At 45.7% G+C, this 17408-nt stretch overlaps 1 protein-coding gene across 1 annotated transcript in view; it reads left to right on the top strand.

The window, feature by feature from the left end:
• The window catches only part of LOC139228181 (transcription factor ETV7-like), a 387535-nt gene that overhangs the window by 44003 nt on the left and 326124 nt on the right, over positions 1-17408 (top strand). Inside the window, exons 4-5 of the mRNA XM_070859365.1 lie at positions 6748-6954; positions 13366-13508. Coding sequence (XP_070715466.1) covers positions 6748-6954; positions 13366-13508 — 350 coding nt within the window. The remainder of the gene's footprint in view (positions 1-6747; positions 6955-13365; positions 13509-17408) is intronic.

The raw sequence follows: 17408 nt of genomic DNA on the forward strand, positions 1-17408 counted from the left end.
ATAGACCCTGTTACAGGTGGGATAGACATTCGTCGAGGGAAGAGGTGGGTGGGGCTGGTTTGCCGCGCGCTCCTTCTGCTGCCTGCACTTGACCTCTTCATGCGTTGAGACTCGAAGAGCTCAATGCCCTCCCAGATGCACATTCCCCACCTCGAGCGGTCTTTGGCCACGGTCTCCCAGGTGTCAGTGGTGATGTTGCACTTTACCAGGGAGGACTTGAGGGTGTCTGTTATGTATGAATAAAGAGTCTGACTGGATACTGTGAGCTCAAAGTAAAGTGTGACCTTAGTCTTTTATTGCAGGTCTCCAGAGTGCCTCTCCCGCCTGTGAGGCCTCCTTAAGTAACTGTGCTCCCAAGGGATAGTGGGATCCCTTGGGACTCCAGGGGATGAACCTTCTGGTGGCAGTACAAGGTATATACAAGTTTACATATATAACATCACTCCCCCCCAAAGTCCACAGTGTAACTATTTACAAGGTGAGTTGATCTGGGGTCTTTCTTTCCCTGGTTGATCGTCTCGGTGCAAATGCTGGTTTTGGTGAATCGTTTGTTGGGCCCTCGCTGGGCTGCTGTGCAGTTGGCCTTGCTGGGTTGCCTTTTGTGAGTCCTGCTGGGCTGCTGTGGATGATGGGTTCTGCTTCGTGGCCAACTGTGGTGTCGGTTGCCACTGGTGTGTATGTTGGGGGGGGTCAAAGAAGGTAGGGTCCAAAATGGGTTGCTCAGGATAGTCCGTGAATTCGCGTTTGATTTGGTCCAAGTGTTTCCGGTGAATGAGTCCATTTGAAAGTTTGACCCGAAATACCCTACTCCCCTCTTTGGCCACGACAGTGCCGGGAAGCCACTTGGGACCTTGTCCATAATTCAATACAAATACAGGATCATTGATTTCAGTCTCGCATGATACATTTGCGCTATCATGATATGTACTTTGTTGAAGCCCCCTGCTCTCTACCCGTTCATATCGATCAGGGTGAAACATAGAAACATAGAAAATAGGTACAGGAGTAGGCCATTCGGCCCTTTGAGCCTGCACCACCATTCAATAAGATCATGGCTGATCATTCCCTCAGTACCCCTTTGCTGCTTTCTCTCCATACCCCTTGATCCCCTTAGCCGTAAGGGCCATATCTAACTCCCTCTTGAATATATCCAATGAACTGGCATCAACAACTCTCGGCGGCAGGGAGTTCCACAGGTTAACAACTCTCTGAGTGAAGAAGTTTCTTCTCATCTCAGTCCTAAACGGCCTACCACTTATCCTAAGATTATGTCCCCTGGTTCTGAACTTCCCCAACATCGGGAACATTCTTCCCGCATCTAACCTGTCCAGTCCTGTCAGAATCTTATACATTTCTATGAGATCCCTTCTCATCCTTCTAAACTCCAGTGAATAAAGGCCCAGTTGTTCCAGTCTTTCCTCATATATCAGTCCAGCCATTCCTGGAATTAGTCAGGTGAACCTTCGCTGCACTCCCGCAATAGCAAGAACGTCCTTCCTCAGATTAGGAGACCAAAACTGAACACAATATTCCAGATGAGGCCTCACTAAGTCCCTGTACAACTGCAGTAAGACCTCCCTGCTCCTGTACTCAAATCCCCTCGCCTTGAAGGCCAACATACCATTTGCCTTCTTCACCACCTGCATGCCCACTTTCAGTGACTGATGAACCATGACACCCAGCTCTCGTTGCACCTTCCCTTTTCCTAATCTGCCGCCATTCAGATAATATTCTGCCTTCGTGTTTTTTCCCCCAAAATGGATAACCTCACATTTATCCACATTATACTGCATCTGGCATTCCTTTTGCCCACTTACCTAACCTGTCCAAGTCACCCTGCAGCCTCTTAGCATCCCCCTCACAGCTCACACTGCCACCCAGTTTCGTGTCATCCAAACTTGGAGATATTACACTCAATTCCTTCATCCAAATCATTGATGTAAATTGTAAAGAGCTGGGGTCCCAGCACTGAGCCCTACGGCACTCCACTCGTCACTGCCTGCCATTCTGAAAAGGACCCGTTTATCCCGACTCTCTGCTTCCTGTCTGCCAACCAGTTCTCTATCCACATCAGTACGTTACCCCCAATACCATGTGCTTTGATTTTGTATCCTAATTCCTAATTCGTATGTTCCTAATTCGTATGTTCTTATCTTCTTATAACATGGAGGCCAGAACTGTTCACAGTACTCCAAGCATGGTCCAACCACGATTCTATACAAATTTAACGTATAGAACTTCTCTTCTTTTCAGTTCTGCCCCTCTAGAAATGAGCCCCGCTGCTTGGTTTGCATTGTTACTGGCCTTACTGTCCTGCCTCATGACTTTCAGTGATCTGTTTATTTGTACATCCACATCTCTCTGTGTCCCTACTCCATTTACACATCATTTTCCCCTCTTCCTACCAAATGTATTACCTTGCACTTATCTCTATTGAAGTTCATTTGCCAATTACACGCCCATTCTGGAAGTTTATTAATGTCTTCCTGTATTTTGTCACAGTCCTCTGTATAAACTGTAGCACCCCCCCCCCCGCCCCGAAAACAAATTTTGAAATTGTACTTCTGATTCCCAGTGCAAATCGTTTATGAAATTGCTGAACAACAATAGTACCAGCACCAATCCTTATGGAACACCATTTGCCAAACCAAGCAATTAACTTTAACCCCTGCTCTGTGTTCTGTAGTCAGCTGTCTATCCATTCTTCCACTTGTCACCTGACTCCACATGCTTAGTTATGAGTCTACCAGGCGCTGTACCTTATCAAATATATTACGTCTACTATATTACCCTTATCCACCCTTTCTGTTACTTCTTTGAAGAATTCAATAAATTTAGTCAGCATTACTTTCCCTTTTGGAATCCGTACTAATTACTCTTGATTATATTTTCAGTTTCTGGATGTTTTTCTATTATATCTTTGATGAAGGATTCTATTGGCTTTCCTATCACTGATGTTAAACTAATTAATCTATGGTCCCCTGGACTTGTTCTGTCTCCATTTTAAAGATAGGGATCACATTAGCTGTCCGCCAGTCCTCTGGCACTATTCCCTTTTGTAATAATGCTGAACTTCTTTTGATAGACATGGTTGCCATCCATCTAGACATGGGATTTTATCCTCTCTAAGTTTGATTAGTTTATCAAATATCCCCCCTTTTTATTTTAAATGTCTTTATATCCTTTTTGATCTCTTCTAATGTCACGCCCACAATGTTAGTCTCCCTGGTAAATACTGAGGCAAGGTTATTATTTAATATTTCTGCCAATTCACTGTTATTACCTGTGAGTTAATCGTGTGCATCCCTTAGTGGCCCAAACCCTATCCTGATTTTCCTTTTGTTATTTATGTGTCTGTGGAATAATTACTATTTCTATTTATATTCCTTTATCATTTAATTTTATAGTTTCTCTTTGCCTTCCTAATAATTTTTTTGACTGATTTCCTAACTTTTTTATATTTCTTTTTGTCATCTTCCCCTTTGTATATGCCTTTTTCTTTCGTTACAGTTCCAGTTTTGCCCTTGTTTCTTAATCCATGCATGGTGTGTCATTACTGGCTACTTTGCTCTTGCTTTTTACCAATATATTTCGCCCCGGCTCTATTAATTGCTGTTTTAAATGTTTCCCACTGCTGTTCTGCTTCTTTGTTTGTCAGTAAATGTTTTCCATTTATTTTCCCTAGTTCCATTCTCATCTTCTTAAAATCAGCTTTTTCCAATTTATTACTTTGGTATTTGTCTTACTTAGGTCCTTCTGAATCTTTATATTAAATTTTATTATGTTGTGATCGCTATTGCCTAAATGTTCCTCTACACTTATTCCCCTTATCTGTTCTGGTTAATTTCCCATTGCTAGATCCAGAAGTGCTCCCTCGCTGGTTGGGCTTTTTTACACACTGGGTAAGAAACAAGTCCTGTGCACACTGTAAAAACGCCACTCCATGTACCCCTTTCCCCGCCTGTTCTTGCCAGTTTATTTGGGGGTAGTTAAAATCTCCCATGATTATTATTCTATATTTGCTTACATATTTCTTCCTCCGGTTCCCCTCCACTTGGGTGGTCTGTAGTATAACCCTATTAGTATGACCTCTCCCATCCTTCCTTTTATTTCAATCCATTTGGGTTCTGTTTCTAATATTCTGTTACATTGTGTCCCTTTTTCGACTGCCATTATGATGTCTCTAATTAGTACAGCTGCCTGCCCCATTGCACCTCTGTTCTTTTTAAATACCTTATAAGCTGGGATATTTAGTTGGCAGTCCTGTTCTTTATGTAGCCATGTTTCAGTTATCCTGACTGGATTGTTGCCCCTGCTTGCCCATGTTGTTCTGGATGCTGTGTGTGTTGCAGTACCGGCAGTTTCATTCCTCTTTAATATTTGTTTCTTTAGCTTATTTTTAATAGTCCTTTTATACTTCAGTATTTGTTCCCTGGCCATTTATGTTACCTTTGTTCCTTACCATTGTCTGTTCTTTACTCTCATCTCCTAATTCTTTTGTCTTCAGACATGATATTTTCACCATATCCTCCCACCCCCCTTACCAGTTTAAAGGCCTACCCACAGCTCAGCCAGGGCACTGCTTCCAGCCCTGTTCAGGTGGAGCCCATCCCAGCAGTACAGCTCCTTCCTGTCTCAGTACTGGTGCCCGTGTCCCAAACCACTCTTTCAGACACATTCACCGTTCTGATCTGGCTAACTCTATGGCAGTTAGCACATGGCTCGGGTAGTAACCCTGAAAGCACCACCTGCGAGGTCCTGTTTTTTAATTTAGTTCCTAACTTCTGATATTCCCCCAGCAGGACCTCTTCCTTTTTTCCCCTACATGGACCAGGACAACTGGATTTTCCCTCTCCCTTTCCAAGTTGCTCGGAGATATACTTTATCCTTGCCCCAGGTAGGCAACACACCCTTCTGCCCTCCTTTGCAAAGAGGACATTATCTATGCCCATAACTATCAAATCGCCTATGATTATAACCTTCCCCAACACCGCCAACTTCCACAGTGGCATGGTTAGCATTCTGGCTGTCTACTCTGCTGCCTTCATCCTTATCTTCACAAGTACATTGTAGCTGTGGGACAGCACCAGTGTCCGTGGGACCTCCTCCTCTATCTCCCCTCAGTTCCCCATACCCTGCTGACTGACAGTCACACTCTCCCCTTACTGCACCTGTGCTTTCCTCTGAGCTGTGACTGTACTCTGGAGAAAACTATCCAAAATTTCTCCCCCTCCCTTATTTTTGGAGTGTCTCTAACTCGGACTCCAGCTCAACAACTCTGAGCGGAGTGTGTCAATCCAGAGACACTTCCTGCAGATGTGCTGATCCGGGACAGTGTTGTTGTCCACAAACTCCCACATACTACAGTCCCGACACACATCCTGCACTGCCATTACTATTCTTTCTTTCCTTCTTTCTTTTCTTTTTCTTTCTTTTCTTTTTCTTTCTTAGTATTTATTTATTAGTATTTTAGTTCTAGATATAATACAATTACTTGAGATTGAGTTTATATTTAGATATTTGGGTTTAGTTTGATTTTAGATTAATTTTAATTAATTAGCCCTGTTTTTACTAGCTCGTTTATACTATTATTTTCTTAACTCTTATTTATTATTTATTTATCAGATTTTAATTTAATGAAAATTTGGAACACTTTAAAATCAGAATCCTCTATTTAGTTCATTTTAATGTTATCCCCCTAGATCTAATTAATTAAACACAAGACTTGATTTAATGATATAAAGTAAACACTGACTGGGTTATGGTTAGCTTTTTTAAAAATAGGTGCCGATATCAAGACTCCCTCGTTAAATGCCCGCTTTATTTGCACAGGACACTGCACAGGAGATGTGAACTCGAATGCCAGCTCTGCTGATGTTCATAATGCAGATTGCCCAGACAGTGAGAAGAAATATCTCCAGCCTTGTTCCACCTCTCCCACCTGGAGTATAGGGGTAGATCTAGGGGATCTAGGGGTAGATCTAGGGATAGATATAGGGGTAGATCTGGGGGTAGATATAGGGGTAGATCTAGGGGATACAGGTGTAGATATAGGGGTAGATCTATGGGATATGGGGTAGATCTAGGGGTAGATCTAGGGGTGGATCTAGGGGTAGATCTAGGGGATAGAGAGGTAGATCTAGGGGATATGGGGTAGATCTAGGGGATATAGGGGTAGATCTAGGGGATATAGGGGTAGATTTGGGGTAGATCTAGGGGATATAGGGGTAGATCTCGGGGATATAGGGGTAGATCCAGGGGATATAGGGGTAGATCCAGGGGATCTAGGGGTAGATCTAGGGGATCTAGGGGTAGATCTAGGGTATCTAGGGGTAGATCTAGGGGATATGGGGTAGATCTAGGGGTAGATATAGGGGTAGATATGGGGTAGATCTAGGGGATATAGGGGTAGATCTCGGGGATATAGGGGTAGATCCAGGGGATATAGGGGTAGATCCAGGGGATCTAGGGGTAGATCTAGGGGATCTAGGGGTAGATCTAGGGTATCTAGGGGTAGATCTAGGGGATATAGGGGTAGATCTAGGGGTAGATCTAGGGGATATAGGGATAGATCTAGGGGATATAGGGGTAGATCTAGGGGATATGGGGTAGATCTAGGGGATATGGGGATAGATCTAGGGGATATAGCAGCAGGGCGGAGTACTGAAGGCCAACAATTTTCCTGAGGCTGTAATGCTCTCTCCTCCTGCTGTTTAAGGAGATCACCAAGTGTCCCTTTCCTCCTAGATCAGAGAATGGTGAACATCACACACTGTCACAGCCCGCTCAGTGCCATGTACAGGCCAGTGCGGCTCTCCCTCAGTAAGCTGAGCAGCTCGGAGATGGGCAGAAACGGCCACTGGGAGGAACCACTCAACCTCTCCAACAGATCAGAGGTCAAGCGGAGTCGTGGGACATCTTCGCGGCAAGCTCCGGCCAACGGCAAAATCGCAGGTAAGGACTCGAGCTCTGGAGGGGGGGGGGGGCGCTTCTGAATATCACAAGGGGCAACATAATGTGCACAAGATAAGCAGAATGTCATTAATATTCTCCGACATGCTTCTGCTAATTCTGCTTATCCTGTTTATGTGAGGGTCCGCTGTTTGTTGATCTCAGTCAGGATGATAGTCGGGGTTGGCAATTGACTTTAGCATTCCTCAGATCAGCCAGAAAAGACCCATTTAGATGATGGAATTACACATGAATTAGGAACCGGAGTATGCCATTCGGCCCCTCGAGCCTGCTCCGCCATTCAATGAGATCATGGCTGATCTTCGACCTCAACTCCGCCTGCCGGCACTAACCCCATATCCCTTGATTCCCTTAATATTCAAAAATCTATCAATCTCTGTCTTGAATATACTCAAAGACTGAGCCTCCACAGCCCTCTGAGGCAGAGAGTTCCAGAGATTCACCACCCTCTGAGTGAAGAAATTTCTCCTCAGCCCAGTGCTAAATGGCCTACCCCTTATCCTGAGACTGTGACTCCTGGTTCTAGACTCCCAAGCCCGGGGGAAACATCCTTCCTGCATCTACCCTGTCAATCCCTGTAAGAATGTTGTATGTTTTAATGAGATCACCTCTCATTCTTCTAAACTTTAGAGAATATCGGCCTAGTCTACTCAATCTCTCCTCATAGGACAATCCCCCCATCCCAGCACTCCCTCTGTGCCAAGTATATCCTTCCTTAGGTAAGGAGACCAATACTGTACACAACACTCTAGGTGTGGTCTCACCAGGGCCCGATATAATTGTAGTAAGATGTCTTTACTTTTATACTCAAATCCTCTTGTAATAAAGGCCAACATACCATTTACTTTCCCAATTGCTTGCTGTACCTGCAGGTTAACTTTCAGTGATTGGTGTACAAAGACACCCAGGTCCCTCTGAACACCAACATTTCCCAATCTCTCACCGTTTAAAAAATACTCTGTTTTTCTATTTTTCCGACCAAAGTGGATAACTTCACATTTCTCCACATTATATTCCATTTGCCATGTTCTTGCCCACTCACTCAGCCTGTCTATATCCCATTGAAACCTCTTTGCATCCTCCTCACAACTCACATTTCCACCTAGCTTTGTATCATCAGTAAACTTGGATATATTACATTTGGTCTCGTCATCTAAATCATGGATATAGATTGTGAATAGCTGGGGCCCCAGCACTGATCCCTGCGGTACCCCATTAGTTACAGACTGCCAACCCAAAAATGACCCGTTAATTCCTACTCTCTGTTTTCTATCTTCTGAACTCCCTGTTCAGATAGTTGCTGATAAAGTAACTGGGGATTAACATCCTTCATCCCCGGTCAGCCGTGGCTCAGTGGGTCGCACTCTCACCTCTGAGTCAGAAGGTTGTGGGTTCAAGTCCCACTCCAGAGATTTGAGCACAAATATCTAGGCTGACACTCCAGTGCAGTACTGAGGGAGTGCTGCACTGTCAGTAGGTGCCGTCTTTCAGATGAGATGTTAAACAGGTGGAAGAGATGTCCCTAGGAGATGAACGCAGCATGGTTGCACATTGCAGAAGAGGGCACAAGGGTTGTGGTCAGGAGGGCTTGGGTGCAGTGCCACTCAGTAGATTACAAATCCACAAACAACCTCAACATTCTCATCACTCTGCCTTCCCGACCCTACTCCTGCGCATCCTTACTCACACCAACGTATCGAGCACTGCCACCCATCTCACTCCATCTACATTATCACTAACCACCCCTCACACTCAGCCTCATCCAAGTCCAATCATACCAACTAACAACACACAGGGGTAGGCACTTGGGTGTTTTATGCAATGTTCATGTAAAGTTTCTGTTAATGTGCTGTGAAACATTGAAACCTTTATTTTCAACACTTTGCTTCCTTGGTCAGGTTTGTAAGCTCCTTTGGAAGTGGCTCAGTGAGTTGCAGTGAATGGTGAGACATAACGGTACCCCCACAATGGTGCTGAGTGTGAAAGGAATAGCTTGGGCATTGTAGGGATGCTTCATGGAGCTGGTGTGGGGTGATGCCAACCTGGTGCATCATGTCAGCCAGGGTGTACAACATCAAGTGCAGTAAATCTGGCCATGGTGAGGCCATCTCTGGCATCCTGGGCAGCAATGTGCTCGGGTGCTGATGCCGTGTAGAATCACAGAATCACAGAAATTTACAGCACGGAAGGAGGCCATTCGGCCCATCGTGTCCGTACCGGACGACCAAGAGCTATCCAGCCTAATCCCACTGTCCAGCTCTCGGTCCTTAGCCCTGCAGGTTACAGCACTTCAGGTGCACATCCAAGTACTTTTTAAATGTGGTGAGGGTTTCTGCCTCTACCACCCTTTCAGGCAGTGAGTTCCAGACCCCCACCACCCTCTGGGTGAAGAAATTTCTCCTCAAATCCCCTCTAAACCTCCTCCCAATTACTTTAAATCTATGCCCCGGGTTGTTGACCCCTCTGCTATGGGAAACAGGTCCTTCCTATCCACTCTAACTTGGCCCCTCATAATTTTATACACCTCAATGAGGTCTCCCCTCAGCCTCCTCTGTTCCAAAGAAAACAAACCCAGCCTATCCAATATGTCCTCAGAGCTAAAATTCTCCCCTCCCGGCAACATCCTCGTAAATCTATTCTGCACCCTCTCTAGTGCAATCACATCTTTTCTGTAATGTGGTGACCAGAACTGCACATAGTACTCTAGCTGTGGCCTAACCAGTGTTTTATACAGTTCAAGCCTAACCTCCCTGCTCTTGTATTCTATGCCTCGGCTCATAAAGGCAAGTATTCTGTATGCTTTCTTAACCACCTTATCCACCTGGCCTGCTACATTCAGGGATCTGTGGACCTGCACTCCCAGGTCCCTTTGTTCCTCTACATTTCTCAGTGTCCGACCATTTAATGTGTATTCCCTTGCCTTGTTAGACCTCCCCAAATGCCCAAATGCATTACCTCACACTTCTCCGGATTCAATTCCATTTGCCACTGTTCTGCCCACCTGACCAGTCCATTGATATCTTCCTGCAGTCTACAGCTTTCTTCTTCATTATCAACCACACAGCCGATTTTAGTATCATCTGCAAACTTCTTAATTATATCCCCAACATTCTAGTCTAAATCATTGATATATACCACAAAAAGCAAGGGACCTAGTACTGAGACCTGCGGAACCCCACTGGATACAGCCTTCCAGTCACAAAAACATCCATCAAACATTACCCTTTGCTTCCTGCCTCTGAGCCAATTTTGGTTCCAACTTGCCACTTTGCCCTGGATCCCATGGGCTTTTACTTTCATGACCAGTCTGCCATGTGGGACCTTATCAAAAGCCTTGCTAAAATCCATATATACTGCATCGGACACACTACCCTCATCGACCCTCCTCAAAAAATTCAATGAAGATTTGGCCCTCAAAATATTTTTCAATACTTTTCCCACCACTGAGGTTAGGCTGATTGACCTGTAATTACTCGACCTATCCCTTTTTCCCTTTGTAAACAAAGGTGCAATTTTACTTGCCAAAATTTTTTCATGCTCTCTATTTGCTTTCCTAATTTCCTTTTTAATTTCACCCCTGCGCTTTGTATACTCCTCGAGGATTTCTGCCCGCGGTATCTATCATAAGCCTCCCTCTTTTTCTTTATCCTACCCTGTATGTCCCTCGACATCCAGGGGGCTGTGGATTGGTCCCACCCTTTTTCTTTAAGGGAACACATTAGCTCTGAACCCTCCGGGTCTCCTCCTTGAATGCCTCCCACTGCTCTGACACTGATTTACCTTCAAGTATCTGTTTCCAGTCCACCTTGGCGAAATCACATCTCAGCTTAGTACATAAGAACATAAGAAATAGGAGCAGGAGTCGGCCATTTGGCCCCTCGAGCCTGCTCCGCCATTCAATAAGATCATGGCTGATCTGATCATGGATTCAGCTCCACTTCCCTGTCCGCTCCCCATAACCCTTATTACCTTATTGCTCAAAAATCTGTCTATCTCCACCTTAAATATATTCAATGACCCAGCCTCCACAGCTCTCTGGGGCAGAGAAATCCACAGATTTACAACCCTCTGAGAATTCCTCCTCATCTCAGTTTTAAATAGGCGGCCCCTTATTCTTAGACTATGTCCTCTAGTTTTAGTTTCCTCCATAAGTGGAAATATTCTCTCTGCATCCCCCTTGTCGAGCCCCCTCATTATCTTATAAGTTTTGATAAGACCGCCTCTCATTCTTCAGAACTCCAATGAGTATAGGCCCAACCTACTCAACCTATCTTCATAAATCAACCCTTTCATTTCCGGAATAAACCTAGTGAACCTTCTCTGAACAGCCTCCAATGCAAGTATATCCTTCCTTAAATATGGAGACCAAAACTGTACGCAGTACTCCAGGTGTGACCTCACCAATACCCTGTACAGTTATAGCAGGACTTCTCTGCTTTTATACTCTATCCCCCTGGCAATAAAGGCCAACATTCCATTTACCTTCCTGATCACTTGCTGGACCTGCATACTAACTTTTTGTGTTTAATGCACAAGGATCCCCAGGTCCCTCTGTACAGCAGCACTTTGCAATTTTTCTCAATTTAAATTATAATTTGCTTTTCTATTATTTCTGCCAAAGTGGATAACTTCACATTTTCCCACATTATACTCCTTCTGCCAAATTTTTGCCCACGCACTTAGTCTGTCTATATCCCTTTGCAGATTTTTTGTGTCCTCCTCACAATTTGCTTTCCCATCCATCTTTGTATCATCAGCAAACTTGGTTACATTACACTCGGTCCCTTCATTAATATAGATTGTAAATAGTTGAGGACCGAGCACCGATCCCTGCAGCAATCCACTAGTTACTGGCTTTCCCCCAGTTGAGAACTTTTATTCCTGGTCTATCTTTGTCCTTTTCCACAACTACCCTAAATCTTATTGAATTATGATCACCAGCACCAAAATGCTCTCCCACTGATACCCCTTCCACCTGCCCAGCTTCATTCCCCAAAACTAAGTCCAGAACCGCCCCCTCCCTTCTTGGGCTTGTTACATTGTTTTCCTTCTCCTTCGACTCTTGTACAATGTGATAATATACTTCCATGACAGAAAATACTGCTGTGAACTCACACCGTCCGTGTGTGACAGAATGTACAGATGTGAACTAAATATTGGGAAGACTAGAGCCATTGTCTTCGGTCCCCGCTACAAGCTCCGTTCCCCAGCCATCGTCTCCATAGCAACTGTCTGAGGCTGAACCATGCTGTTTGCAACCTTGGTGTCGAGTTGGACTCTGAGACGAGCTTCCGACCACATATCCATGCCATTACTAAGACTGCCTGTCTCCACCTGTGCCTCAGCTCCATCGCTGCTCAAACCCTCATCCCTGTCTTTCTTACCTCCAGACCTGACTATTCCAACGTGTTACTTCTTGGCTGGCTTCCCACATTCTGCCCCACGTAAACTAAAGCTCATCCAAAACTCAGCTGCCCGTGTCCTAACTCGCACCAAGTCCCACTCACCCATCATCCCTGTAATCACTGGCTCCTGGTTCAGCAATGCTTCGATTTTAAAATTCTCATCCTTGTTTTCAAATCCCTCCATGGCCCTCGTCGTCCCATTTCTGGATCCTCTTCCAGCCTCACAGCCCCCCTTGAGATGTCGGAGATCCTCTAATTCTGGCCTTTAGCTGATCCACGACATCCATCGTTCTACCATTGGTGGTTGTGCTTTCAACTAGCAAGCCCCGAAGCTCTGGAATTCTCTCCCTAAACCTCTCCGCCTCTCTACCTCTCTTAAGGCGCTCCTTAAAACCGACCCCTTTGACCAAGTTTTTGGTTACCTGCCCTAATGTCTCCTCATGTGACTCGGTGTCAAAATTTGTTGGATGCTCCTGTGAAGCACCATGGGATGTTTTACTGCATAAAAGGCGCTATATCTATACAGGCAGTTGCTGTTGTTGAACTACGAACAAAAGAACAATGATCGACAGGTAAAGACCCTCTGACCTCCAGCCTGTCCCACACAATTGTTATACCTTGTGTATCAAAAAACACTCTACCCTACCATCTGAGTGTGACAGAATGTACAGATGTGTGTGAGGTGCCTGTATGACCTCGGCCTACGTATGCTCGAACCTATTATAAATTGAGAAACCTTAGTGAGCCATAGTACGGGAAATGGCCAATAATGAAGATTAAAAGAGAGGCGAAGTCAGGAAGTGATGAAATGATGCTTGGAATGAAATGAAGGCTAAGGAAGGGAAGGAATTCCTGCCTTCAGATTCTGGATCAGCATGAGCGAGAGTGATCAATGGAGCAATGAATTTGATTGCAGCACACTGGGCTGCAGGGAGGAGGGCTTGTCGATTGCTGCTACTAATTGCTAATGTGAACGATTGTTGTGCAGACTGCAGGCTGCTCTGGGACTATGTCTACCAGCTCCTTGCCGACAGTCGCTACCAACCGTACATCAGGTGGGAGGATAAGCAATCCAAGATCTTCCGTGTGGTAGATCCCAACGGACTGGCGAGTCTCTGGGGAAATCACAAGGTGAGCAGATTTACCTTTCCATTGCTGCAAGGATCATCTGTCTGATTTTAGTTTAAAATTACAATTCTTCATAGATAACCCTCACCTGCTGCACCTTTTATCACATTCGATTTCAGCAATTGCGTGCCCCGTGAAGGATAACCTTACTGAAGGAAGGATATACTAGCTTTGGAGGGGGTACAGAGACGGTTCACGTGGCTGGTTCCGGAGATGAGGGGGTTACCTTATGATGATAGATTGAGTAGACTGGGTCTTTACTCGTTGCAGTTCAGAAGGATGAGGGGTGATCTTATAGAAACATTTAAAATAATGAAAGGGATAAACAAGATAGAGGCAGAGAGTTTGTTTCCACTGGTCGGGGAGACTAGAACCAGGGGGCACAGCCTCAAAATAGGGGGGAGCCAATTTAAAACCGAGTTGAGAAGGAATTTCTTCTCCCAGAGGGTTGTGAATCTGTGGAATTCTCTGCCCAAGAAAGCAGTTCAGGCTAGCTCATTGAATGCATTCAAGTCACAGAAAGATAGATTTTTAACCAATAAGAGAATTAAGGGTTATGGGGAGCGGGCGGGTAAGTGGAACTAGAGCCGTGTCCCATGAGTCACATTGTTCCCTATAACTAGAGCCGTGTCCCGTGAGTCACATTGTTCCCTATAACTAGAGCCAGGTCCCGTGAGTCACATTGTTCCCTATAACTAGAGTCGTGTCCGTGAATCACATTGTTCCCGATAACTAGAGCCGTGTCCCGTGAGTCACATTGTTCCCTATAACTAGAGCCTTGTCCGAGAGTCACATTGTCCCCGATAACTAGAGCCGTGTCCGTGAATGACATTGTTCCCGATAACTGGAGCTGTGTCCCATGAGTCACGTTGTTCCCTATAACTAGAGCCGTGTCCGTGAGTCAAATTGTTCCCTATAACTAGAGCCGTGTCCGTGAGTCAAATTGTTCCCTATAACTAGAGCCGTGTCCCATGAGTCACATTGTTCCCTATAACTAGAGCCGTATCCGTGAATCACATTGTTCCAGATAACTAGAGCCGTGTCCCGTGAGTCACATTGTTCCCTATAACTAGAGACGTGTCCTAGAGTCACATTGTTCCCTATAACTCGAGCCGTGTCCCGTGAGTCACATTGTTCCCTATAACTAGAGCTGTGTCCCGTGAGTCACATTGTTTCTTATAACTAGAGCCGTGTCCCGTGAGTCACATTGTTCCCTATAACGAGAGCCGTGTCTGTGAGTCACATTGTTCCCTGTAACTAGAGCCGTGTCCGTGAATCACATTGTTCCCGATAACTAGAGCCGTGTCCCATGAGTCACATTGTTCCCTATAACTAGAGCCGTATCCGTGAATCACATTGTTCCCGATAACTAGAGCCGTGTCCCGTGAGTCACATTGTTCCCTATAACTAGAGACGTGTCCTAGAGTCACATTGTTCCCTATAACTCGAGCCGTGTCCCGTGAGTCACATTGTTCCCTATAACTAGAGCCGTGTCCCGTGAGTCACATTGTTCCCTATAACGAGAGCCGTGTCTGTGAGTCACAATGTTCCCTGTAACTAGAGCCGTGTCCCGTGAGTCACATTGTTCCCTATAACTAGAGCCGTGTCCCATGAGTCACATTGTTCCCTATAACTATAGCTGTGTCCGTGAGTCACATTGTTCCCTATAACTAGAGCCGTGTCCGTGGGTCACATTGTTCCCTATAACTAGAGCCGTGTCCGTGAGTCACATTGTTCCCTATTACTAGAGCCGTGTCCCGTGAGTCACATTGTTCCCTATAACTAGAGCCGTGTCCCGTGAGTCACATTGTTCCCTATAACTAGAGCCGTGTCCGTGAGTCACATTGTTCCCGATAACTAGAGTCATGTCCCGTGAGTCACATTGTTCCCTATAACTAGAACCGTGTCCGTGAGTCACATTGTTCCCTATAACTAGAGCCGTGTTCCGTGAGTCACATTGTTCCCTATAACTAGAGCCAGGTCCCATGAGTCACATTGTTCTCTATAACTAGAGCCGTGTCCCGCGAGTCACATTGTTCCCTATAACTCGAGCCGTGTCCGTGAATCACATTGTTCCCGATAACTAGAGCAGTGTCCCTTGAGTCACATTGTTCCCTTTAACTAGAGCCGTGTCCGTGAGTCACATTGCTCCCTATAACTAGAGCTGTGTCCCATGAGTCACATTGTTCCCTATAAGTAGAGCCGTATCCTTGAATCACATTGTTCCCGATAACTAGAGCCGTGTCCCGTGAGTCACATTGTTCTCTATAACGAGAGCAGTGTCCGTGAATCACATTGTTCCCGATAACTAGAGCTGTGTCCCGTGAGTCACATTGTTCCCTATAACTAGAGCCGTGTCCGTGAGTCACATTGTTCCCTATAACTAGAGCCGTGTCCGTGAATCACATTGTTCCCGATAACTAGAGCCGTGACCGTGAGTCACATTGTTCCCTATAACTAGAGCCGTGTCCCATGAGTCACATTGTTCCCTATAACTAGAGCAATGTCCGTGGGTCACCTTGTTCCCTATAACTAGAGCCGTGTCCCGTGAGTCACATTGTTCCCTATAACTAGAGCCGTGTCCCGTGAGTCACATTGTTCCCTATAACTAGAGCCGTGTCCCATGAGTCACATTGTTCCCTATAACTAGAGCAATGTCCGTGGGTCACCTTGTTCCCTATAACTAGAGCCGTGTCCCGTGAGTCACATTGTTCCCTATAACTAGAGCCGTGTCCCGTGAGTCACATTGTTCCCTATAACTAGAGCCGTGTCCCGTGAGTCACATTGTTCCCTATAACTAGAGCCGTGTCCGTGAGTCACATTGTTCTCTATAACTAGAGCCGTGTCCCGTGAGTCACATTGTTCCCTATAACTAGAGCCGTGTCCCGTGAGTCACATTGTTCCCTATAACTAGAGCCGTGTCCCGTGTGTCACCTTGTTCCGGAAAACTAGAGCCGTGTCCGTGGGTCACATTGTTCCCTATAACTAGAGCCGTGTCCGTGAGTCACATTGTTCCCGATAACTAGAGCCGTGTCCCGTGAGTCACATTGTTCCCTATAACTAGAGCCGTGACCCGTGAGTCACATTGTTCCCTATAACTAGAGCCGTGTCCGTGGGTCACATTGTTCCCTATAACTAGAGCCGTGTCCGTGAGTCACATTGTTCCCGATAACTAGAGCCGTGTCCCGTGAGTCACATTGTTCCCTATAACTAGAGCCGTGTCCGTGAGTCACATTGTTCCCTATAACTAGAGCCGTGTCCGTGAATCACATTGTTCCCGATAACTAGAGCCGTGTCCCGTGAGTCACATTGTTCCCTATAACTAGAGCCGTGTCCGTGAGTCACATTGTTCCCGATAACTAGAGCCGTGTTCCGTGAGTCACATTGTTCCCTATAACTAGAGCCGTGTCCGTGAGTCACATTGTTCCCTATAACGAGAGCCGTGTCCCGTGAGTCACATTGTTCCCTATAACTAGAGCCGTGTCCCGTGAGTCACGTTGTTCCCTATAACTAGAGCCGTGTCCCGTGAGTCACATTGTTCCCTATAACTAGAGCCGTGTCCGTGAGTCACATTGTTCCCTGTAACTAGAGCCGTGTCCCATGAGTCACATTGTTCCCTATAACTAGAGCCGTGTCCCATGAGTCACATTGTTCCCTGTAACTAGAGCCGTGTCCGTGAGTCACATTGTTCCCTATAACTAGAACCGTGTCCGTGAATCACATTGTTCCCGATAACTAGAGCCATGTCCCGTGAGTCACATTGTTCCCTATAACTAGAGCCGTGTGCGTGAGTCACGTTGTTCCCTATAACTAGAGCCGTGTCCCATGAGTCACATTGTTCCCTATAACTAGAGCCGTATCCGTGAATCACATTGTTCCCGATAACTAGAGCCGTGTCCCGTG

This window comes from Pristiophorus japonicus, chromosome 17 (assembly GCF_044704955.1).
Source record: "Pristiophorus japonicus isolate sPriJap1 chromosome 17, sPriJap1.hap1, whole genome shotgun sequence".
In the NCBI taxonomy this organism is placed as follows: Eukaryota; Metazoa; Chordata; class Chondrichthyes; family Pristiophoridae; genus Pristiophorus; species Pristiophorus japonicus.